The sequence below is a fragment of the Watersipora subatra genome, chromosome 3 (assembly GCF_963576615.1).
Source record: "Watersipora subatra chromosome 3, tzWatSuba1.1, whole genome shotgun sequence".
NCBI lineage: Eukaryota > Metazoa > Bryozoa > Gymnolaemata > Cheilostomatida > Watersiporidae > Watersipora > Watersipora subatra.
The window spans coordinates 35,552,671-35,577,724 of NC_088710.1; the positions used below are offsets into that span (position 1 = coordinate 35,552,671).

General features: G+C 36.0%; 2 protein-coding genes across 5 annotated transcripts in view; one reads left to right on the forward strand and one right to left on the reverse strand.

Annotated features, from left to right (window-relative positions):
* Positions 1-230: 230 nt before the first annotated feature.
* Positions 231-14,288, forward strand: LOC137389781 (GTP-binding protein 1-like). Its single transcript, XM_068075879.1, has 12 exons — positions 231-371; positions 655-908; positions 2,553-2,733; positions 3,183-3,429; positions 4,429-4,524; positions 5,382-5,620; positions 6,451-6,595; positions 7,109-7,291; positions 7,989-8,124; positions 9,759-9,878; positions 10,368-10,502; positions 13,588-14,288. Exons 2-12 carry the CDS (start codon positions 686-688, stop codon positions 13,698-13,700), a joined length of 1,818 nt encoding a protein of 605 aa, XP_067931980.1. The 5' UTR covers positions 231-371; positions 655-685; the 3' UTR covers positions 13,701-14,288.
* Positions 14,289-20,888: 6,600 nt separating this feature from the next.
* LOC137391320 (4-aminobutyrate aminotransferase, mitochondrial-like) overlaps positions 20,889-25,054 on the reverse strand; it is a 34,476-nt gene continuing 30,310 nt past the window's right edge. For all 4 annotated transcript variants that reach the window (XM_068077751.1, XM_068077752.1, XM_068077753.1 and 1 more), the window contains one exon: positions 20,889-21,931. In XM_068077751.1, the coding sequence (XP_067933852.1) occupies positions 21,813-21,931 (119 nt within the window). In that variant the 3' untranslated portion in view covers positions 20,889-21,812. The remainder of the gene's footprint in view (positions 21,932-25,054) is intronic.

Here is a 25,054-nt window from a genome sequence, read left to right on the forward strand (position 1 = left end):
CAGACTACTGCGGGAACAGGGCAACTAACCAGTGGTAGTTGTGGGTTTACGGTCAGCAAACCACAAAATCGAATCTCACTGACTCGCTAACTCCGGAAATCCATAACAATATTCACGGGTACATTTGTTTATTATGTTTATAGTCAATAATACAATAATACATATACATACATCGATGAGACTGCTAACAACACCATTCTACAGAATATGAAAACTCAGGCTAACCGACACGAACGTACCGTCGGTTAGCGCCCACAATTCTGTTGAAATGCTAGTCTGTCACCATCAGGTTTTGAACTTACATCATATTGTGAAACAGCTTTGAAAATAGAATCTGTATAGAAAGTATATAAAGCGATGCAAATTTACTGGTGGGTACATATATCGTAATGGCAGTATATTCTTGAAACGCTCAGATTTCTCGGCTAAAGAAAATATGGGATAATAGTGGACAATGACCACTTCGGTAACCGACTTTGTGAGAGAGGTGCCCGCTACAAATCTGATTTAACAACAATACATTAAACTTGCATGGATTGTATACATTATAGTAAATTGTTTGTGAAAGGATTGAAGCCACAATTATTTCACGTTTTTACATTTTATGCTTTATTATACTGCTTCCGAAGTTTGTAGCAATCGTGTTTGTTCTAGCGGACTCGAATCACTCGATACTATTTGATAAATGGAAAGTATCGCTGAAAATCGAGGAGAGATGAATGGTGCTGTTGGGGCTCCAGCCCTGAACCTGTTTCAGCCAGAGGAAAAATGTGATGCTCTTGATGAGTTAGACATCATATCTAAAACCATGATGGTAAGCCCAACTGATGAGCAATTTATTTTGCTCTCCAGTAGGCTTAGGGAGCGACTTCTTCAAGGGGAAACAATCTACGAAATTGGAACTGGTGGTAAGCTAAAGCAATTCATGATTCTTTGGTAAGAGATAACAAAACAAATACTAACATTGCAAGCTGTTTGAATGTAAGTATTATTAACTACTAACCTGATGAACATATTTAAAGCTATTTGTAGAGCAGTATTTTGGTGATTTGCTCTATGCAGAAAGAGTTTATTATGTGAGATAGTTTAAAGTAGTAGTTATTATATTGTTTAGTATTTATGATCTATTTGTGACAAACAAAAGCTGCTAAAAAATGAGGTAAAAATTTTTTTTAGTTCCGTGTTAAGTTTGTAATACTGTTAAAACTGTTTTTCTAACTTAAAAAGTACAGCTTATCAATTTTTTTAGATATGCATTGTTGAGTTATGATTAAGGACAAGTTGTCTTCACTTAACGACCCGGGTTACATTTTGAAGACCCCATCATTAAGCGATTCCGTTGTTAAACAAACCCCTGCCTAGTCTCTGTTACATGCATATTGGCTATTTATACTGCACTTGTGCACTTTTCTCTTTCTTTGCTTTCTATTCGTTTTTTATTAATAAGTGTAAACTTTTAATAAGAACATGAAATTTTCGCATGTTCTTTTGCATTCAGCTTTTGTACATGCACAAGTATGTAAACAAATGTTAGGCTACCATAGAGTGCATTGCAGTAGATGTTACATATTTTTACCTATGCTTTATGTTCACTTTTTTGTCAGTTTTGTTTTTTAGCATTTCTTATGTATCATCATAGCGTCTTTGTCTGTCAACCATGGGGTTGGTGGTTTGAATCCTGCTCAATGCCTATCTGAAAAAAAGCTCTCAGCAAGCTTTCAACCCTAAATTGCAGGGTTTTTCGGATCTAGACCATAACTTGGAGGCCCCGTGCACCACACTGACAATGTGGGCATGTTAAAGATCCACCTCTGTCCTCGCACATTGGGCAAGTGAAATGGATACCTGGCTCTTTCAAACTGGAGATGTTGCAAAGGCATCCCTTCAGGTTAATCTGGAAGTGGTAGATACTGAGAACTGAGTCACCGTACCATACGGTACCAGGTCACTGGGTACCATACGGTACTGGGTACCATATGGCTCGACCCAAGCTTGCATCGCTAAAATGCAAGTCATTGTCGTCTCCCGACAGACAGCCATATTATTATTAATTATTATGTATCATAGGCCTTTTTTTATAATGCCCTGACTACAGCGGATATTAGCCTGACACCTGGTACCGTAGGCGCCTAAATAGCAGATAGTTGTCTATGTCCCAATACCATACACGCATAAAACAATTGCCTGGCTCATATACACATATAATTTTCACAATTTTTAACATGTTGATGTAACTCCCGATAATCGTCATTAAGTGAGAGCTACTTGTAATGTAAAGTATATCGACTTTCGAGCTTCTCAATTGACCAGGTCAAACTTAAATAAGAACTCCAAAAGAATGAACATTACCACTAAAGGTATGAACAGAGTTTGACTTGCAGTGTACCCTTTTTAGGGCACTTTCATATCTCACTTCTTTGTAGGTTTATTAATCTGCTTATCTATTTGTCATGGTTACTAATTGTGTTAGAAGTGTATGCATAGTAACTAATGTTTTATAGACATAATACAATTGGTGTTGGTTGAGAATTGCGGCATTCTATTGCTTTTAGAGTGTGAGGAACCTGGGCTAAATGAAAAGGACATGGAGGCGTCAGTTGCCACCCTGGAAGCCCTTGCTGGTAGTCTTAATGCCCAGTGTGTGCTGCTGCGAGAGAGAGCAGAAACAGAAGGAATGGTAAAAGAATTCCTTGTTCGAAAGGAAACCGACAGCGAGGACTTCATGGAAGTTCGGTAAATTTGCTCTTCTCACATATTTCAATTATCTTCTTATTGCTCAATCCAGTTCATCAGTCAGTTTTATCATGAAAATACTGAAAGAGCTGCCAAGGTCAGTCTAAATGCTGACTTTAGTAAGAAGTTTTCTAGTGCACTTTGAGGATTCTAACTCTTTTGTGTACAGATTAGGATTGTTGGTTATTTTGTCTAGCAATTCTTGTATACATTGAGGCTTTTAAGAATTGTGAAAAGGCGTTACACATATATTTACAAAGGCAATGGACTTCAAGTAGCGGTTTACAAGGCAGTATAGGTGTAGGCTAAGTGGTTCCTTGTTCAGGGATTTATTATGCTCGTGCTAGTTTTTTTCTCAACTACATGTATAGGTTTATTCATGCTCGTACTTTTTGCTGATGATGCCACAGATAGTAGAGAGAATTAGCTGAACTATATTATAATCACAGAGTGGCAGTGGTAGGCAATGTTGACGCTGGCAAGAGTACATTGCTTGGAGTGCTAACTCATGGTGAATTAGACAATGGCAGAGGTTTCGCGAGACAGAAGCTGTTCAGACACAAGCATGAGATGGAGACAGGAAGGACGAGCAGTGTGGGAAATGACATCCTCGGATTTGATACAATTGGAAATGTCATAAATAAACCAGTTCATGGAAACCTTGATTGGACAAAGATTTGCCAGCAGTCATCCAAGGTAGATTACAGTAATAAACAAACTCTTCTTCCAAATAGAGATATTTTGAAGTTTTTAAATGGAAGGTACTAAGGCTATGTATGAGTAGCAGTTTTCATTTCTATGTAATTCCTCAATTAAGATCATAGTTGTGTTCTATAGTTTTTGACCAATTTTATGTTTGGTGGCCTTTCTTTACCCATGATTCATGGTTAATGGTCTGTCGATAAGTTGTAAGATACCAAGTTGATCAAACAAACTAAATAGTGCTAAGAATGGAGTATACATTGTAAACATTATCAAATATAAACAATTCAACAAAGAGTAAAAGTGGAGTAGCTAATCTAATTATAAACACTCACAAATGGTTTTCTGTTGCAATGCTTCCTGTTTGTCGCAATGAATAAACTTTGAATTTTAAAATGTTTCCAATCACACTTTTTATTTCATGCCTCTAAATATATGCTTGATTGATAAATGCTTCAATTTTAAACAAGCAAGTTTGTGTAACCAAAGCTATTCTCCATTAAGGATACGTTGAAGGGTTCAGATTGAAATATAGGTGTTTGCTGTTTCTATGTTTAATGGTAATTAAAATGTTTAGCTTTTGTGAAAGTGTTTATGGTTGTATCCTTTGTCAACAGAAGAGGGCCAAGTTTTCTCTCATGTCACCATTGACTTGTCAATATATTGAAATACTTTACTCTCTTTAGGATGTGTTACATTCTTTGCTATGGTCGGTGGTCTCTCTTTAGGATGTGTTACATTCTTTGCTTTGGTCAGTGGTCTCTCTTTAGTATATGTGTTACATTCTTTGCTATGGTTGGTGGTTTAGGTAAAGCAGCAGTATTTTAAATTTTCCGTTAGACAAACTGTGCTCTCTGTTGACTGTTATTCGTTTAGCAACGTTCATATTCACCGCCTAGCTCTATCATATGTACTGCTGTACTGCTCCCTCGATGGTGCATTCAACTCAGCTACTGGTCACTACACTGTAGCTTTGATTAATGATTGTTGAAGATTATTACGTTTATTGACCTCGCTGGCCACGAGAAGTACCTAAAGACTACAGTCTTTGGCATGACCGGGCATTTACCTGACTTCTGTATGCTTATGGTGAGTCCATACTTCATTCTAATATAATATTGATTGTAGATCGTTATAAGCACTTTCAGTTTCTGTTGCAACTACGTATATGGATAGTTTCATTATAAGCACTTTCAGTTTCTATTGTAACTATATCGTTAGAGTTTCATTATAAGCACTTTCCGTTTCTATTGTAACTATATCGTTAGAGTTTCATTATAAGAACTTTCATTTTTATAGTAACTTGTATATGGTTAGAGTTCCATTATAAGCACTTTCATTTTTATAGTAACTTGTGTGAGTTTCATTATAAGCACTTTCAGTTTCTATTGCAACTGTGATGCTTAAAGCAATAAAGGTGTATGGCCTTGAAACCGCTTTATCCAGGTATTAATTACGTACCGTAGTATCTAATTCATGTGTTTGATGATTTGATGAAACATGGTCACCATTTTTAGTGTAGTGAATGTTGTACCTAGTGTTGTTCTTTTAGAGTCAGCTCAACTACAACTGATGTCAGGCACTTTTGACAGTTTGATACTTTCGACCAATTTTTTAATACAAAATGAATTTTTAAGAGGTTTAATCTCATGGGAGTTACAGCGGGTTGATGACAGATGCGGGTTTAACATCCACTGAGTTCAGCTAAAGTTTCAAACTGAAAGTAAAAGTCAAGATCTGTAAATGGAAGTCGATGTTGTTGTTAAAATAGATGATTAATTATTTGTTAGGCGCTCTTATTTGACAACTTCCTTAATTCATTTCTTGTTATTTCTAGAACTTTACATCTGAATATTCTATAGAAAGTATGTTACCTCTATAGCTATATGCATTTGTTGATTAGAAACTGCCTCTGTTTGCCTAGAATCTGTGTTCACAACTGGTAGGTCGGTGCAAATGCTGGAGTGATTGGAATGACGAAGGAACATTTAGGTCTAGCCCTGGCTCTCAATGTACCGGTCTTCGTCGTTGTGACAAAGATAGACATGTGCCCATCAAATGTTCTCGCCGACACGCTTAAGATGATTCAAAGGGTGCTAAAGTCACCCGGCTGCAAGAAGATTCCTGTTCTTGTTCAAAATGTTGATGATGTCATCTGCTGCGCCACCAATTTCCGTTCAGAGAGGTTGTTTATTAGCCTGCTGACTAATGCTTGTTAGCCTTTGCACCCGTAATTAGCTTGTTAGTTAATACATAATAATAGGTAATCATTAAACTGGATGCTGTTAGTTTCGGTGTCAGCCATCAGCATGTACTTACAGTACATGTGTACTTACAGTACGTGTGTACTTACAGTAGGTTGAGAGTCGTCACACCAGAGTTGCTGCCCCTTGTAAGTTCCATAACAAACTTTGTGAAGCCTTTTTGTAAGAGCTGTAAAATAGATCGGAGTTTTATTTGTATCCCTGCAGGACAGCGTATGTTCTATAATGAAACTTGGAAAATGTTTTATTTAGCCTTATTTCTAAATTCAGCCTTAATTTTTTTCCTTTTAGTTCAGGCTATTGCGGAAGTCTTAACAATGCCCTGGAGTTCATTATGATTAGTCAGTAAAATGTGCTCTTACTTTACATGGAATATAATGTTTATTGAATATTGTTTCCTGTCATGGTCACAAATTGCTTCTAGAGTTATCATACAGTTTGCTCTGATAAGTCAAAGCTATTCTCAACACCTGCCCTTTCATTTTACCCTTTTTTTGGCCCTTGTTCTAGTAGCACAGCAAGGGGTGGCCACATGGTAAGCTTTGGTTAATAAATGCCCAAAGCTTGTAACCGAACCTCGCATTTGCTCGGATAACAGTTTCATTAGCGAATGCAGTATTAACCTTGCAAATGGCTGATCCAATTGATATTGAGATATTAACAAATATTGCAAAGTTTGAAAGCTTTATTTCGATTCTTGCGTGAACACCATCTCTTTAGCCTGCGCTCTAAATGACCTCCGCTGTTATAGAATGTGTCCGATCTTTCAAGTGTCAAATGTGACAGGAGAAAATCTCGAGTTGGTCAAGATGTTCATGAATCTACTTCAAACATCCGTGTGCACAGACGCATCGGAACCTGCTGAATTTCAGATTGACTCAACATTCAGTGTGCCGGTACATAGCTTTAGTCTATTGTGCAGACTTCCTCATATCTAAATATATTCAGTGTTTGATAATCTCAGGTTACTTTTTATTTAATGGCGAGACAATTCATTAATTATTTTTTATATCAATGAATACATGTACTTATTATAATGACATATGTGAAACCATAATTGCTGGTGGTGGTGATTTAAATGCTAATTTGAAATATTCAAAGTATTTCCTATAAAATAGTCACTAAACACACCAAAATATTACCTATTTTTCAAGAAATCTGGCTTTGTAGATGCTCTTGTGTGATTCTATTAGTTGATGAATACAATCTCTATGATAATTTCTTATATATATGATAAATTCAGCTGGATTACTAGATTACTAAGCTGACGACCAAATTAAAAAGTTTTTGTTTAGTTATGTTGCTGTAGTAATGCCTCAGTGTGGGTTTGGAAGTTTTCTGTCGTTGCCCACACATGCTTAACTAGTTGTTATTTCGGCTTGCGCCATTTTGAGCCATTTGTGTTGTAGGGTGTAGGCACCGTTGTGTCTGGCACTACGATAAAAGGGACCATCAGACTAAACGATACGATGATGCTGGGACCTGATCCTCTTGGCAATTTCACCCCGGTCCCTATCAAAAGTATACATAGAAAGCGTCTACCTGTCAAGGAGGTCAAAGGTGGACAAACAGCTTCTTTTGCACTTAAAAAGGTTGGATCATCTGGCCAAGCTAAATATTTGCCAAAACTTCATAAAAGTTACTGTTTACTATTTTATGGATTACTTAGCATTGTCCAGCAAAATCATGTAGTTTTAATATTCGCTGTAGCAGTCCAATCCGTGCCTCAGAAATCAGGTTTAACCTTTACTGTAATAAACCATGTCTGTCTGTCTGAAGCTACTGTTGATGCTTGGGAAAAAAGAATGCATCTTACGGAACTCGAACTCATGAATTTCAGCACAGTTGACCGACACTCAAGCAACTGCAGCAATCAATCGCGTCCCAGTATTTCCTCAGTGTACTCAGTGCTTTCTCAGTACACCTGACGATCCCTCATTGCACACTAAACTGCAACTGTGCTAGCATTAATAATAGTAAACGATGTTATTAAAAGGACATTCAAAAGCTCTGAGAGGCAGCGCCTGTAACCCTTAAACAGGTTATACTTGAACACTTAACTGGTTTAGGTGGTTTATAGCCCGGAGCATGTGGTAAACAGCGTTTAATATAGGAAAGGTGAATTAGAACCTCATAAATAGAGAATTTACTTAGCCAAAGTTATAAGAAATAATTGGAGATCGTATTAAGTAACGGCGTATTCTGTTATGCCATCATAGGGTGTGGTTAAAGACAGGGTGCTGATCTAGTGTTATGGTGTGCCGCTGACATTGTAACTCTCTGGTGCAGATAAAGAAACAGCAACTCCGTAAAGGGATGGTCCTTGTGTCCCCTGCTCTGCAGCCTAAGGCCTGCTGGGAGTTTGAAGGAGACATCCTTGTGTTACATCATCCGACGACCATCAGTCCAAGATATCAGGCTATGGGTGGGTATAATTAACGGTTAAAAAGTGTATTAGTTTCATTCTTGTCTTGTTAATATATATCTATATAGTTTTCCTCCTTGGGAGTTTTCTTCCTCTGAAGTTGTTAGGCTCACTGGAGTTGTTATAGAATATTCATAGGTTGATTTCACTGGATATAGCCTCAATTCCTTGTCGCTGTATTTAACCTTATCTATAAGGCCAGATTATTCATTACAAAACTATTCAACGCAATACTCTTTGCATATTCATTAAACTTCTTTAAAGGTTGACTTGCAACAGAATTCACATTACAAGTATTTGGTATCAAAAGGTTTACCATGTTTTACCCTGCTGTGTTTTAGGTGCAAAATATGTGAAAATGTGATTACAAGCTCTTAAAAGCTCAAACACGAACAGTAAATCGCAGCCATCACGAAAATGCCGTAGTTTGGAATCTTTTTATTTCGATGACGTACTCAAACATGGTGGTTATTGTTTTGACAAGTGGTATCCTCTTGTGAAATTAAAGGCCAATAAAAGGCTCAATATAAAATGTCTTGTAGCACTAGTTTATGACAAACACTTTGGGTTCTACCGGAAAGCCCTTATCAAATATAGATGCTCGCTACTTTACAGTTTTGCTTCAGCTTGGTCTAATCATCGAGTCGTAATCTGATCATATAACCCATTCTTCCTGCTACATAGCACTCCTTCGAGCTAAGGTTAAAAAATTAAACAAATTTTCACGGTAGGTTTTGAGATATCAGTGCTCAAAGTGACAGCATTACAATGATGTTGAAATAGACGCGTAAGGACAATAGACATGGTTTTATTGAATGCATGAAGTATATTTGTGAAAATATTTCGACGAATGAGGCTGCATGAAAGTGTAAACGGAAGCCATCGTGTTCAACTACGTCCCATTTGAGCCGTTTTGGAAAGTGATTCCAATCTACGGCGGTTTCGTAATGGCTGCGCTTAACTGTTCGTTTGTGAGCTTTTAGGAGCTTGTAATCACATTTCCACATCTTTTGCACCTACAACACAGCAGAGTAAGACATGATGAATTTTTTGGTACCAAATAACTGTAATGTGAATTTTGTTGCAAGTCAACTTTAAAGCATATTTTTGGACAACTTTAACCTGATGAGTAACTCCCAATAATCGTCACTACATGTAATGTAAAATATATCCACTTCCGAGCTTCTCAATTAGCCAGGTCAAACTTAAATGAGAACACCAAAAGAATGAACATTACCACTAAAGGTATGAACAGAGTTTGACTTGCAGTGTACCCTTTTACGGCACATTCATAACTCACTTCTTTGTAGGTTTTTTAAACAGTGCTCATCTCTTTGTCATGGTTACTAATTGTGTTAGAAGTGTATGCATAGTAAATAATGTTTTATAGACATAATACAATTGGTGTTGGTTGAGAATTGCGACATTCTATTGCTTTTAGAGTGTGAGGAATCTGGGCTAAATGCAATTGCTGAGGTTCTACAGCTTGCTTTCAACCAATACTAAATGGATTTTCAAATATCTAGTATATTCTGCGTAAATTCTTAGACTATCTAAACTTCTAGACTTATAGCTAGTCTTCTTAAACTATTTATAACATTGTATAAGTGCTCATACTCCTTTTTATCTTACAGTGCACGTAGGCAGCATTCGACAAACAGCTACTATTTTAAGTATGTCACAAGACTACCTGCGCACAGGTGACAAAGCTACTTGCAGATTCAAGTTCATAAAATATCCAGAATATATGAAAGGTTAGTTTTGGTTATCTATTGTATTCATTTATTGTACTTATTAAATTGAACATATCATGACTGTAAATCGATACATAGATGTGGAAAAGATTGTTTTGATAAGAAAACTTTTATTTGTATTTTGAGAAAATAGCATTTTACAGTTTTATCATTTCAAAACTGTCAAAACATCCAGTGTAATTGTTTTTTTAAACATTCTCATTTTCAACAAAAATTTTCTACCAAAGTTTTACAGATCTGCGAGAAAGCTTTCTGAATTATAAAAAGTTTCATTAAGCTTTTTTGTCGTCAACGACTTCAACCACGAGCTTTAGGGCAGGCGCAGGAGACGCCTAGGAAAATCATAGTAAAGACAGTTTTATTTGAAAATTTTCTGTCATGTCATCAGAAATTTTCAGTAATCAACCTAAAGTAGCTAGTAGTATACCCTCTGACACGCCTGTACATCTTGTCTTATTGTAGCGTTATAGACTAGCATGTGTATTGCAGAGAACATGCGTATGGTGTTCAGGGAGGGGAGAACGAAGGCTGTAGGATCTGTCACCAAGTTCTTTCCTCACACACCCATGAGTGACCAGCAGACTAGACATTCTCGGCAAGGACACAAAAAGTCTGCTCAGGAAGGTATGCACTCAGCGGGTACATAGATAACAACGGGTTTGTCACTAAATGTAACCTTTAAGGATTATAGTGAGAACACAAAACGACAAATATTCTACTATTCAAGTACTCTTCTCTCGGGCTATTCGTAAAATCTTCCCTTTTGTTACATCAGAGCAATATTCTGTAACAAGTCTTCCCGGAGTGAACACCTTATTTGCTAGCAAACAACTCTACTTTTTGCTAAAAAATGTTCTCATGTTATGAATAAGCCAAAATGGTTTAAATTTTCACTAGGTGACATGGACTAACTACAGTCACTTCGCAAGTAGGTAATAATGTCAATTACAGCGCTGGACAAGATAGTTGCTATGCAATTGTTTAATATGCTAATTCATACCAAAGTTGTTATCACAACATATTTGTTGTCTCATCCAGATACTATGGATATTTATATATTAATAGAATGATTAAACTATAAGGAATCTGAAATAACTTACTTGAGAATTAATATCACCAAATTATAAAACTAATTTCCTGAACATAATAGTCATTTTCAAGGTCACCATAATAGAAAGAGTTTATTAAACCTCTAGAAATAAGAATATTAGGGAGTTCTGATCAGAGAAGTTTCTTATTAAGAATGTGACAATTGGTGGTATTTATAGATATGCTGCCTTAAATAGTGTCCAACTTTATTAAAATGATAAAATTAAACTCATTAGAATATTAACAGAATAAGGAATCAGATTATGTGTAGTTTTGGAAATCAATCTGTAAAAACTTTAAGGGTTGACTTGCAACAACATTTATTTGGTATCAAAAGATTCACCGTGTCTTACTCTGTTGTGTTGTAGGTGCCAAATATGTGGAAATGTGATTACAAGCTCTTAAAAGCTCAAAAACGAAAAGCCGCCGTAGATTGGACTCTCTTATTTCGATGACGTAACCACGAAATTTGGTTATCGTCTTGTCACGTATGTTCTCACGTGAATTGAAAGGCCAATACAAAGCTCAATATAAAACCTATCGTAGCACTAGTTTATGACAAACACTTCGGGTTTTACCGAAGACCCTGTATCAAATATAGATGCTCGCTACTACTTTACAGTTTTGTTTCGGTTTGGTCTAATCGGCAAGTCGTAATCTGATCATGTGACCCAATACTTTGCAAATAATTTCTGCAGCACTTTTCGATTATCACAAGTTACCAACAGGCTCATCATGATTATCAGACAATGATATGTACTCCTTCAAGCTAAGGCTAAAAAATTAAACGAGTTTTTACGGTAAGTTATAAGATATCACTGCTAAAAGTGACAGCATTACGATGACGATAAAACAGACGCGTAAGAACAATAGACATACTGTAGTTTTATTGAATGCGTGAAGTATATTTGTGAAAATATTTCGACGAATAAGGTTGCGAGAAAGGGTAACAGAAACCATCTCCCACAACTACATCACATTTGAGCCGTTTTGGAAAGGGAATCCAAACTAGGGCGGTCTCGTGTGGCTGCGATTTTCTGTTCGTTTTTTAGCTTTTAAGAGCTTGTAATCACCTTTCCAGATATTTTGCACCTACAACACAACAGAGTAAGACATAGTCAATCTTTTCATATCAAATAATTATAATGTGAATTTAATAACGGTAATGTGAATTTTGTTGCAAGTCAAGCTTTAAAGCTATTCAAAGTTCAACGCTAAAAATCATGTATTGCTGATTTTATGTCCCAACTATTTAGTCTGGTGGTGACAGACTAAATAGTAGGTTTGTTTCATGACCAAGAGCTGTCTGTTGCTGACTATCGCTGTTAGCCATTTATTAAAACGGTTAAAGACATCATTGTAGTTCCATATAATTCTCTTGTAACTTTCCATTCCTGATGGACCGAGTTTGGAAGTAGCCACTTGTTATAGCATGTCGTTTCCTGCTATTTAAGGCTCTGGTTCCTTATCGTAGCAACGTCATCTGCAGAAGACCTGAATATAACTTTGGGTGCTTTCAACATCTCTGCACTGTTTTTAAATTGTCTATTGTGATCAATATTCCTAAGGGTCAACTCAAAGCTGTTTTGTATGCCATTATTATACACTAGTTGTGACAGTAGTCCTTTTTTTCATGACTTCAACTATCGCTGTTCTGAGGTATCGCTGGTTTTTGATAGCTTTCTTTCGAATACATGCAACAATATAATGTTAGTGTCATCACAAAATGTTTGTGACCATCAAGAGTTATCACCTCTCTCTAATGTGTACAAGTGTGTGCCTTTTTCTCACAACGAACCCAATTAATCACAAGCGAGAATATTCAGACAGATTCAAGTCTATACTAAAGCATAAGTGCACTGTTTGGTTTAACATACTAGGACTGAAGTTAAAATATGAACTGAAAGTCAATCAAGAAAACTTCACTTCATATACTTCTTATATATGAAACTGACACAATATTCACAAAACATTAACACGGAGTGTACAGTCTGTTTGTATGGAAGTTCCCTTACAATGAGCTCGTTGATGTCAGTGATAAAGTGGAATTTTTTTATTGGTAAGTTGAGAGCGCTTCTCAGCTATTGAGTGGAATTTGACCATCGCTCCTCCTTTATCTACAGAGAATCACCAATATAAATGCTTTTCATCACTTTGCCATCTGATAATGATTGGTTAAAGAATATTTATCAGTGACTTTACTTCTCTGATTCGCACCCGAGTCATGCTTCGCTGCTCAGTTCTCGATAATCTTATACACATTTTAGTATTCTATATATAATGTACTATATAAGTATGTCACATGTAGAAGGACATACATGTGTATGTACTTACTTGTATAGTCATTGTGAAAGTTTAAAAAGCAGCTAAAGTGTTCTGACGTGTTAAAATAGGGCTTAAAAATTAGTTTTTATTTAGCTGAACTTACCATCCAAAACGTAACCCTGGTAAGTAGTAGGATTACTGTATAGTGTATATTATATTAATATATTAATAGCATTATATGATTGTTTATCACTGTCTCCAAAAAGACGTGCATATTATATTGGTAACAGTTTCTTACCGTCAAATATGTTTGTCAAACTTTTTATTCTAACAAACTGTTTGTGATTTTTTTCAGGTCACCACAATGAGCCACAGAAACCAAGCAAGCGAGGGAGACGCCGTCGTGGTCATGGGTCGACCCGCAATGATATGCAGGCTGGATTAGAACAACTGGCTGTTACCTCATGAAATTTGGTAACAAATGTTCCAATATCTCTAGATCTATGGATCTGTAGATCTATGCATCTGTAGAGCTATGGATATGTACATCTATGGACTGGAAATAGTCATGTGCGTCTCAGTTGTTGAGCCGTTTGAGTTTTAGTGCCTTTGTCTTCAGATCTCTGAAATTTACACCTTTACTGGCAAATCAGGGAGTTAACGCGTTCGATCTCCTAATCGGTTGCGTAATGTATGTTCACTTTCCACTACTGATACTTTAATGGAAGACTTATTTTGTTGTTTGCTATCGTATAGTCATTAATCCTATTAGCTTCCACTTTTGTTGTCTCAACTGTTTAAGGAATTGCCTTTTCTTTTTTCATACCGCAGGTTTTTATTGCCTACCCAATTTGTCAAATATTTTTTACTCTCTGCGAACTTCGCAAAAATGTATTCGAGTTACCACATGCTTACCAGGATTTTCTCGTTGAAGCTTTCTCATGAATAGTATGTTATTGAAATGTCTTCAATATTGGACTGTTGAAAAGTTGAGGCTTGTAAGTTCCCATAGATATCCTGTAGACTTCAAAAGTAGCATGCATATACAGTATTTGACTTACGTTAAGCACAAAATGGCTCCCTCTCATTGACATCTGTATGAGTAACCCATAAAACCAACAGCTTAAATATAAATAGCTGACAGCAGTTTTCTTCATCCTCAATCTTGCATTGAAAAATGTGTGTGGGTGAGCAACTCCTCGAAGATTCAGTATGATGTCTACTTAGCTTACTGCAAGCAGAGGCTGTCTGATTTTAATAGCATCGTTGCACAGACGATGGCTTTGTGATCTCGGTTGGACATGTCTGAGTGCAGTGGCAAGGCTGAACCTCGACAATGGAAGACATGCTTAGTTCCAGGGAGCAATGTAATATTGGAAGTCATTCCTGCTACCATCTGTGACCTTTTTAAAGAACTGAGTACCGACCTATCGTTTGCTGGTCAGGTATTCTAGACCGCTAAGACACGACTGAAAATATGTTTTAGTCTAAAACAATAGAAGTGGACACTTTGTAACGCGATGTAAGCTGCTGCAACACTATGGTAGTCTGTCTTCAGGCAGTATATGATAGTAATCACTGTAGTGGGTTCTCATCATTGGAGCTTTGCTTTCATAATTATTCCTTAAAATTGCAAAAACAGAGATACCGTAACGGGTGTAATAGTAGCTGAGTTCCGAGGGTGGTTTCTGCAAGAGCTCACCAGTATTACTTCTTACGCAGTCAGGTTAGATAAATTGAATGGCCTTCTTCAAATAACTTGCTCAATCTTTGCTAAATCATTTTTATATACTTGGTCTATTACTAAAACACATTCTCCATGGAAGGAGAAGGACAATGCGCAGGTCATTGAAAATTGTCCCCTGATCGTAACAAGTCCGCAGTTAGTAAGAAGTTGTTAGTGAACTGGTCATATTATGGTCTCAGATATTATTTGTTAGTAGGTATTAGTTTTAGTAATGTCTTCATAAGGGTAAGCGCTTGTGCACCAAACACCTTACAGCGTAACTAAGAAAGAGCTTGCTTTGGCTCTAATATCTAGATATTAAACTTCAAAAGGGCTGGAGAGAACGACTCCATATTTACACAGTTCACTTTCACACTTTTTGAGTGACTTGATGATTGGTAACCAACAATTGGTATGAGTTTTATCATTGACTGGAAAAGCTCATTTCAAGTAGGTCTTTAGATGGAAGCTCAGACTATCTTTATTTCACTGTTTAATAGTTCCTATTCTAAAGTGCTGCCCTTAAATACATGTATGCTTGTACCCTGGCAGCCCGGTGTGCCAATAAAACATAAAATATGAGTGTGTATACGCACAATAATTTTTAAACATGTAACACGTGATTGGTGCAAGTAGTCATTGTCATGGGTTTGAATCCAATATGATGCAGTTCTTTTTCCAACCTCCAATTGTTGCTTCAAACAGACAAGCGCGCTCTTATTATAGCATAGACTAATCGTGAATAACATAGCTTGAGAATATTTCCAACTATTGGGTTGTGAGTCACACTGATGCTGATAGTGTAGGGAAGGCATCAGCTTTACAATATTTTTCCTCATCTCTTTGATCATGGCAATTATTTCAAAGATGACAAGCTAAGGAATTAATTCTAGTTTTTCACTACAAGACATGGCTAGCTCAAAGGATGGTCGAAATAAACTGGGCATGTGTCTGACTTGAAATAAGCGAATAAAAATGTATGATTACATCCACACAGGTTGTTATCTTCAGCCGTCAAAGAAATGAAGTGTTCAGAATTTAATCTACTTGGTCATTAAAAAACGTAATTTTGCCGTTGGCTCATTTATATATTTGAAATCAGGACAAAACAAGGATTAGTTTAATATATAACTTATGGCTAAATTCACAATGAGTAACAGTGTTGTGAATGAGAATTTTAGTTCTCCAGCAAAGGTGTCAGACACCGCTGTAAAAATGCTAGTATGTTTTCTTCCTGCAGCAAGCAGTGACACTACTGCTCATCTCTGAATAGTTTATACTACATGTGAGCTGACCTTTTCTCAAATTAGTTACATAATTGGTAGTTTATCAACCTACACTCACCTTCACAGATAACTTTAGGAGTGCTGAGAAAGAGCACATTTCTCTCCTCATACTTTATCAGAGTACCAGCTGCTGTTGTCCGCACATTTCTCAGTTACTTGCGCAAGAGGCCAGACAACATGAAGATTCTTTTCTTGCTCATAACCATTGCTATGGCTTTTTATGGTGAGCACATGCTAATATTTATTTTTGTCTGTAGTTGTGGCATTAATTTCTACGTGTCAAAGCAGTAACTGACATCTTTACTATAATAAGTGTCGTGTTCATCTGTCTGAAGGTGCAATTGAAGGTTGGGAAAAAATTGGATTGTACAAGATTCAAACTCATGATATTCAGGTTGGCAGCCAGACATACTACCATTCGCGCTAATCGTTCACATTCCATTGTTTTAGAATAGTTGTGCACATGCGTATTCTCTGTGCTTTATTGACATGCCTGATGATTTCACTTCTGACTGTCCGGGTACTAGTACAGGCTTTGCTGTCCAGCACACTACCACCTGCCCTAATCATTCATTTTCATAGATTTTAGAATAGTTATGTACATACTTAATCTCTGTTCTTCATCTGCACACCTGATGATCTCTCATAGTACACTAGACTGTCAGGGTACTAGTAGTTATAACAGCTGTGAGCAACTAAACGTACTTTTGTCTCTAATCTGATAATTAAAACAAAAAAGCAAGTGCAGCAGACAGATGAAAGCACAGGATGTCATAAATTTCTCCTATATCAATCAAATTATGTTCCTTCTAAGAGCTCTGTTCAATGGTTATTCAAATACAAAGCGAATTTACAACCTATTAGATAGCTTTCATAGATTACCCTCATAGTGAACTGTATAATTATGCACAACAAAATAACACAAAGGTACATTAGGCTAAACATAGTGAAACTTTGTGTCAAGGAAAATTCTAGAACAAATCCTAATTCTGCCTGGTGGCCCCTAGTCAAGTTTAGGATTTGACAAAATCATACATTTCTAACAAATTAGCAGAAACCTTCAGCTTGGAGCAGCCAGGAGTCAAAATTTTACCTGAAAACATAAGACACAATTAAATTATCTTAAAAATGAAGAAGCTGTACGAGGAGAAAAAAATAAAAGAAGCAAATGGCTGCTTATTGATTTTGAAAAGGACAACAGAAAACGGATCCCTGAACTAAGGCCTGGAATGCCTGATGAAGATAAGCATCCAAGACTAAAACAAATGACTGAGGACATGTTCTTATCTAACAAAGTACTTGCTACAGATGATGTAGGCATAAAATAAGGCACACGCGGCTCAACACAGTTTATTTCACAGGAAGAATTGGGTTTTTCAAAAGCCATGCTCCATTGGATGCTGAAGGTGCTTACAGAGGACCACTGAACAGAATGCTTGTTGGCACCCAAAGCTGCCTAAAGACAATTCAGGAAACATGAAGAAGCATTACTGTTTCTTATAGGCTTTGGTTACAAAAAAGTGGAGCTGTTATAGGCTTCGCTGATGGGAAATCATGAACGGAAAAAATTTGAAGCTGGTGTTAACGTATCATCAACAATTTCCATACTCTCATTCCAACACCTATTTCTCTCACTCCTATACCTACCTCTCTCATTCCAACACCTATCTCTCTCACTCCTACACCTATCTCTCTCACTCACTACTCCTACACCTATCTCTCTCACTCACTACTCCTACACCTATCTCTCTCACTCCTACACCTATCTCTCTCACTTACTACTCCTACACCTATCTCTCTCACTCCTACACCTATCTCTCTCACTCACTACTCCTACACCTATCTCTCTCTCACTCCTACACCTATCTCTCTCACTCCTCCTACACCTATCTCTCTCACTCCTCCTACACCTATCTCTCTCACTCCTCCTACACCTATCTCTCTCACTCCTCCTACACCTATCTCTCTCACTCCTCCTACACCTATCTCTCTCACTCCTCCTACACCTATCTCTCTCACTCCTCCTACACCTATCTCTCTCACTCCTACACCTATCTCTCTCACTCCTACACCTATCTCTCTTTCACTCCTACACCTATCTCTCTCACTCCTACATCTATCTCCCACACTCCTTCACCTATCTCTCTCACTCCTACACCTATCTCTCTCACTACTCCTACACCTATCTCTCTCACACCTACTTCTATCCCCTTCACTCTTCTCACATATTTAACCTATATTTGGCTACAACAGCGCATACACTTCTCGACAGCCTCAAGATGTGGGTGCATGCGATCCAGGATGGAATTAATTTGATCTATTTTTAGCCTTTAGCTTAACATCAACCTCAACAAATTATCTAATTTTAAAAAACGATCTCTGAAACTGAACAATATATAGTAACATGCAACCATTAACTGCCTTAACCATAAACCTAACGTGACTTACTTTTGTGATTTACTTTTTTCATCTGGCTTGTAATATCAACAATAAAAAAAATGGTTTTAATTTGTCGACTTTAATTGAACTATAATTATTTCAGTGTTTTTACAAACCTTAGTTAAAAACCTTTGCTGGTATGAGCTACAGAGATGTATTAGCGTAGCTTGCACCTCGAGAACATCAATTTTATCAGTTTTACCTTATTAATGTTCAAATGCATCCATTTTGGAGAGTCAACCAATCATCATTCAAGAGAGAAAATAGTTGCTCACAGTAGACGACATCAAAACAGCTGTTTCCTACACTACCAAAAAGTGGGAGAAAGTATATACTGGAGGCCATAAACAACTCCGGCGCAGAGGGGCCAGGCAACTCACCGACGTGCATGGAGCATGCAGCATTTCGAATAGGTATGATGTGTTTAACTACAGCGCTGCTCTGTAAAACAGACACTGGGAAGAATGTTAGAGTCAGCATCAAAACAAAAGCCTTTAGTCTACAAACGTTTGAATGGTGAAAAACATTTTAGATTACCAAGACACTATTCACGTGTCTCAGTTTAATGATCAACTTGTACCAATGGCCAACTTATACCAGAAGTGCTTTATGCTAATACTATAATTGTTGACTGTTTCGAGGTCTGAGGAGAATACAAAAAGGTTGAATAAAGTTTAGTTACTCATTTCTACAAATTGATACAGAAGGTGCGGCTACCATATTCAGAGTATGCTGTCTAAAGTAATAGTGGCAGCGGAGTGAGGATACTAGTGTAGAGGGGACAATGTACAGTTTAGTTGCCATTCTTGTATTAAAACTTGCTGTTATGTTTACATGTTTAAAAAATGATGACAATCTAACAAAACAAAATCTCATCAGCCAAATGGCGTTGAAGCTGCTTGAGAAAGAACTAAAATGATCAGAATTTAGCGTTGAGCATTAATACTATTTACTACATACTTTATATATACCGTATATAAATCTCAATGCTTGTGATTTGTCTGTTTGTTGGTCTGTCCTTTGTGTTTCCAGTTAAAGCAATAAAGTTTTGTGAATGCAAATCCACTTCGCAATGCGTTTGAACTTACAACCACCAGGTTTGTAGACAAGCGAGCTACTCCATTTAGCCACACGGGCCTACTTGGTATACAATAGAGTAATTGTGCGCATATTCATTATATCAGTTAAAATACAATTAACAACGTTGTGGGACACGTAACGTCACACGAGCTGGCTTCACGGCTCGTGACTATTATTATAGTAAGTTTAGTAATATAAGCAAACTGAATTTACTAGCTTAAGTCACTCAAACTAGCCAATTTGCTAAGATTGCTAATTAGTCAACTTAGCCAATGGTAGCTACATTACCTGCCACCGTTTATCAGCTGTTTATTTATTACCCATGCAATGCCGAGCATTCAACCGGTTTACTATATATCTATTAATACTGGTAATACTAACACTCATAGAAATGTAGAAATTCATTTCAAAACTTTTAAGAATCTACCGGAGGAGTCCATTGAAATATACATTTTTTACAAATGTTAAATATAGCAGGCATTATATACATTGCATATTATGCAATGTATCACTGTACATGCACAGTGAAGGTTACATGCACAATGCCCCTGCATTGTATATCATTTAGGTACATGAATAATTATAATATCAAATATCTGATCAAGTATAAATATGCATTTATAGCCAATGCAGCAGTCCTGGGCCGACATACTGGTAACTGTGGATTCGGAGTAGTATGTGCAATCTATTGCCCGTTTGGCAGAGCGACTGACAGCAATGGCTGCGACCTTTGCAAATGCAGTAAGTGTTGACACTATCATGGTCAGATAAGCTAATGCTTCTTGTGTATGGCTTGTAACTAAACTTTAGTTGTGATATCACATATCATATCTAGGTCCTTCACATTGTTAGTATTGGGTGAGACAACTCCCATTAAATTTTATAAAACAGTTGAAATAATAATCAGAACTTATCTCCGGCTCTCTTACTCATAGAGCTAAAATTTTGAGCTGAGATATTTAGTATTTTATGTTGGTTTTCTCTTTCAGAGACGAGCAGTTCAATTTTTGACGATCGCATTCTAGCACTCTCATAAAGAGAATCCTCTTTCTGGGAGCACTCTCTGGAAGGATCTTATTGTTGCAGTGGTTGTGTTTTTCTTAAAAACTAAACAAGAATAAACATAGTTACTGTATTTAGACTCATATCACGTTATCTAATCTAATAGATAGTAACTGTCTATCATATTGATAATGAAACAGATAAGACAGTAAGAATATTAACAGGTGATGTATTCACCAGCATTCATCACAGTGACAAGTTCAAACAGAATACATGATGAGATGACAATTCTTAATGTTTTGCATAGTTCATTTAGAAACAACAAATATTAATTAGTGCAGAATTGTCTTCCCACCATTCCGAATTGCAGCTTTCTGTGTTAGTAACAGCTAATTCTGTCTGCGAAAGATGACTCACATTCATACAAATAATTTTTCCTACAAACCGATCACAATTCAGCAGTTTCTCGCATATTTTTCTTAGTAATATTTAATAATGTTCAATATCAGATTCGCAGGAAATAGAATGTGTACAAAAATTGGTTAGAGTGTGAGCAATACTAAAACAATACACAATAGAACTATTTTACATGTAATTAATAATGCAAGCATAAAATGACTTCACTTGTTAAAAAAGCTTTCATTATAATAAGCATTTTATCAAATCTAAAATTTTTCTATGTGACACATTGTTTAATATTTGAAAAGTTCTCGATTGCCAAAATAAAAATGTGACAAGGTTCAACTAAATTTGAAAAGGTTCAACTAAATGCACAAATATTCACTTGTTTCTATAGTTGTTTCTTTTAGTTTTTCTGAAGGTCTTTTTCAATAGCTGAATAAACGTACTGGAAATACATGACGATACCATATACATTCATCAAAAAACAGCAAATTTACAAACAACTTTGAGGTAAATGTATTTAAAAATTAAGCTGCCAATGAGAAGTGAACTATTTCATCCGAAGGCAATAGAACTGACTATTACAAATATAATAGTATATATGTTAGTATATAAAAGTATCTTATGTTGTTCTTGCCTGAGTACCTAGGTTTCTTTGAGCACTTCATCAAGGGTATTTATAAAAATATCCGCATGACATTGCTCGATAATATTCGCGGGCCTCAGTCTAAGGCTCTGTGAACCACAACCGAGAGCAAGAACACCTGAAAGGTATAAATATTATGGTGCAAACTCAAAGATGAGCAAGACGGGAGTTATCTTTCCATTACAAGTTATCCCATGTGACTCTCCCTACCATATGACTCAACTAATAAGGTTGCATATTACCAAAAGTATATACAAAACACAGAAACCTATTCTATCATGTCTCCTTAAAACATCAAGTTTGTCAAGGCCTATTAGCAAAGTTGTAATTACGTTTTGACCCGGAAAGACAAAACTATGAAGATTTCATTTAGTGCAGTTAAAAATTCTTTGTGAAATAGTTCCTAGGCAGCGTGAGTCTTAGGAGAAATAACTATATGAGCAAATTCATGACCTCTGTGAAACCTATTTTGCAAAAGAATAAAACTCTCCAAATCGTATGGTATGTTCTTCATAAAAAACAAAAAGGTACAAAAATCTTGCATCGATCTCGTACTTCTTTTCATAAACATAACCAAGACAGTTTTTTTACACTCCCAGATAAATGGCACATTACTATTGATTCATAAACTCAATTGTAGCCCAGCAAAGGGTTATCCAACTTCCAAGGGCTACACGCTGCATATAAGAAAAGACAACTGACAAATTATTTACTCAACCAAAGCAGATTACAAGAGTAGCTTTTGTAAAAACCATTCTTTTGTTTCATTCTTTTGAATCCAGCTTTTAAACAATTTTTCATTATGAACCAAACCAAACATTCCTTAATCCTCTAATTATAAAAGCAGTAAATATACATGTTAATATACATATGTATATATCAAAGTACAAGTATACCTTTGTTTATCCGATTGGCAGCACATTTTTATAAATGGCGCATGTGTTGTGAGATTACATTGGAGCTCAAGATACAGCGGCTGGCTTGAAGTTAGTATTTAAAGTACGTATTCAAAGTGAATGTATTCACAGTATGTATTCAAAGTAGGTATTCAGAATAAGTATTCGGAATATTTGATGTAGGTAAGTATGTGAAGTAAGTATGTGAAGTATTAAATGTAAGTTATCAAAGTGAGTATCAATCTAAGCTCATCTCATATACTAACATGAACTCATCTCATATACTAACATGAACTCCATCTTATATACTAACATGAACTCATCTCATATACTAACATGAACTCATCTCATATACTAACATGAACTCATCTCATATACTAACATGAACTCATCTCATATATTAACATGAACTCATCTCATATACTAACATGAACTCATCTCATATACTAACATGAACGCATCTCATATATTAACATGAACTCATCTCATATACTAACATGAACTCATCTCATATACTAACATGAACTCATCTCATATATTAACATGAACTCATCTCATATACTAACATGAAATCATCTCATATACTAACATGAACTCATCTCATATATTAACATGAACTCATCTCATATACTAACATGAACTCATCTCATATATTAACATGAACTCATCTCATATACTAACATGAACTCATCTCATATACTAACATGAACTCATCTCATATACTAACATGAACTCATCTCATATATTAACATGAACTCATCTCATATACTAACATGAACTCATCTCATATACTAACATGAACTCATCTCATATATTAACATGAACTCATCTCATATACTAACATGAACTCATCTCATATACTAACATGAACTCATCTCATATATTAACATGAACTCATCTCATATACTAACATGAACTCATCTCATATATTAACGTAAACTCATCCCATATACTAACATGAACTCATCGCATATACTAACATGAACTCATCTCATATATTAACATGAACTCATCTCATATACAGTCAAACATGGATAACTCGAACTTCACAGGACCGAGCGAAGGTGTTCGAATTATCAGAGCGTTCAAGTTATCAGAGCACTGTCACAAGTCCATGTATTTACTTATTTATTAGTAGATACATGTACATATACAAACTATAATATAAATCAAAAGCACAAATGGCTTGTTTCAAATTACATGCTTCTAATGTAAAGTTTAAAATGTTTTTTATCAAAAAGTATAGAGATTTTTCTATCACTTGAGATTGGTTTGTTGTTTGAGGTGATGTTATGCCAGGACGTTTTTTAGATTGACATTGGCAAAACTTGATCGTTGTTGAAATGCTAAAAAAAAACATCTTTTTCTTTTGAGCGTTTTACCCACGATCAATTTTGCCGATTTTTCTTGAAGTTTATGCAAAGATTACCTCACTTTTAACTATGAGGTCAACAGAACACTATTTTCTCACGAAAACCTCAATAAATAATATTCGCAAACAAACAAACTTTACCTTGCTTTCGAAGGGCGATCGCTAAGCGGATGTTTGGTATAAATCAGATTTCACCAAACCTTTAGAAAAGTCGTTGACAAAAATATTTTGCCGATGGTGGTAATAACGACGCTTATGAATTACGAAAAGTTGAGGTTTACCTCTATGGCTTGGAATAAAGTGATTTTCTAAAGCGATAACAACCGTTTCGGTAGCCGTTGGGCAAAAAACAGTTCGAGTTAACAGTGTTGAGTTCGAGTTATATATAGCAATTTATCATTACGTGGGAACGGACCAAAGAAACCGTTCGAATTAACCGTGTGTTCGAGCTAACCGTGGGCGAGTGATCCATGTTTGACTATATTAACATGAACTCATCTCATATATTAACATGAACTCATATTATATATTAACATGAACTCACATTATATATTAACATGGACTCATCTCATATACTAACATGAACTCATCTCATATACTAACATGAACTCATCTCATATATTAACATGAACTCATCTCATATATTAACATGAACTCATCTCATATATTAACATGAACTCATCCCATATACTAACATGAACTCATCTCATATATTAACATGAACTCATCTCATATGTTAACATGAACTCATCTCATATATTAACATGAACTCATCTCATATATTAACATGAACTCATCCTATAGATTAACATGAGATTATTACATGGATTAATATGAACTCATCTCATAACCTAACATGAACTCATCTCATATATTAACATGAACTCATCCCTTAGATTAACATGAGATCATCCCATAGATTAACATGAGATCATCACATAGATTACCATGATATCATCCCATAGATTAACAT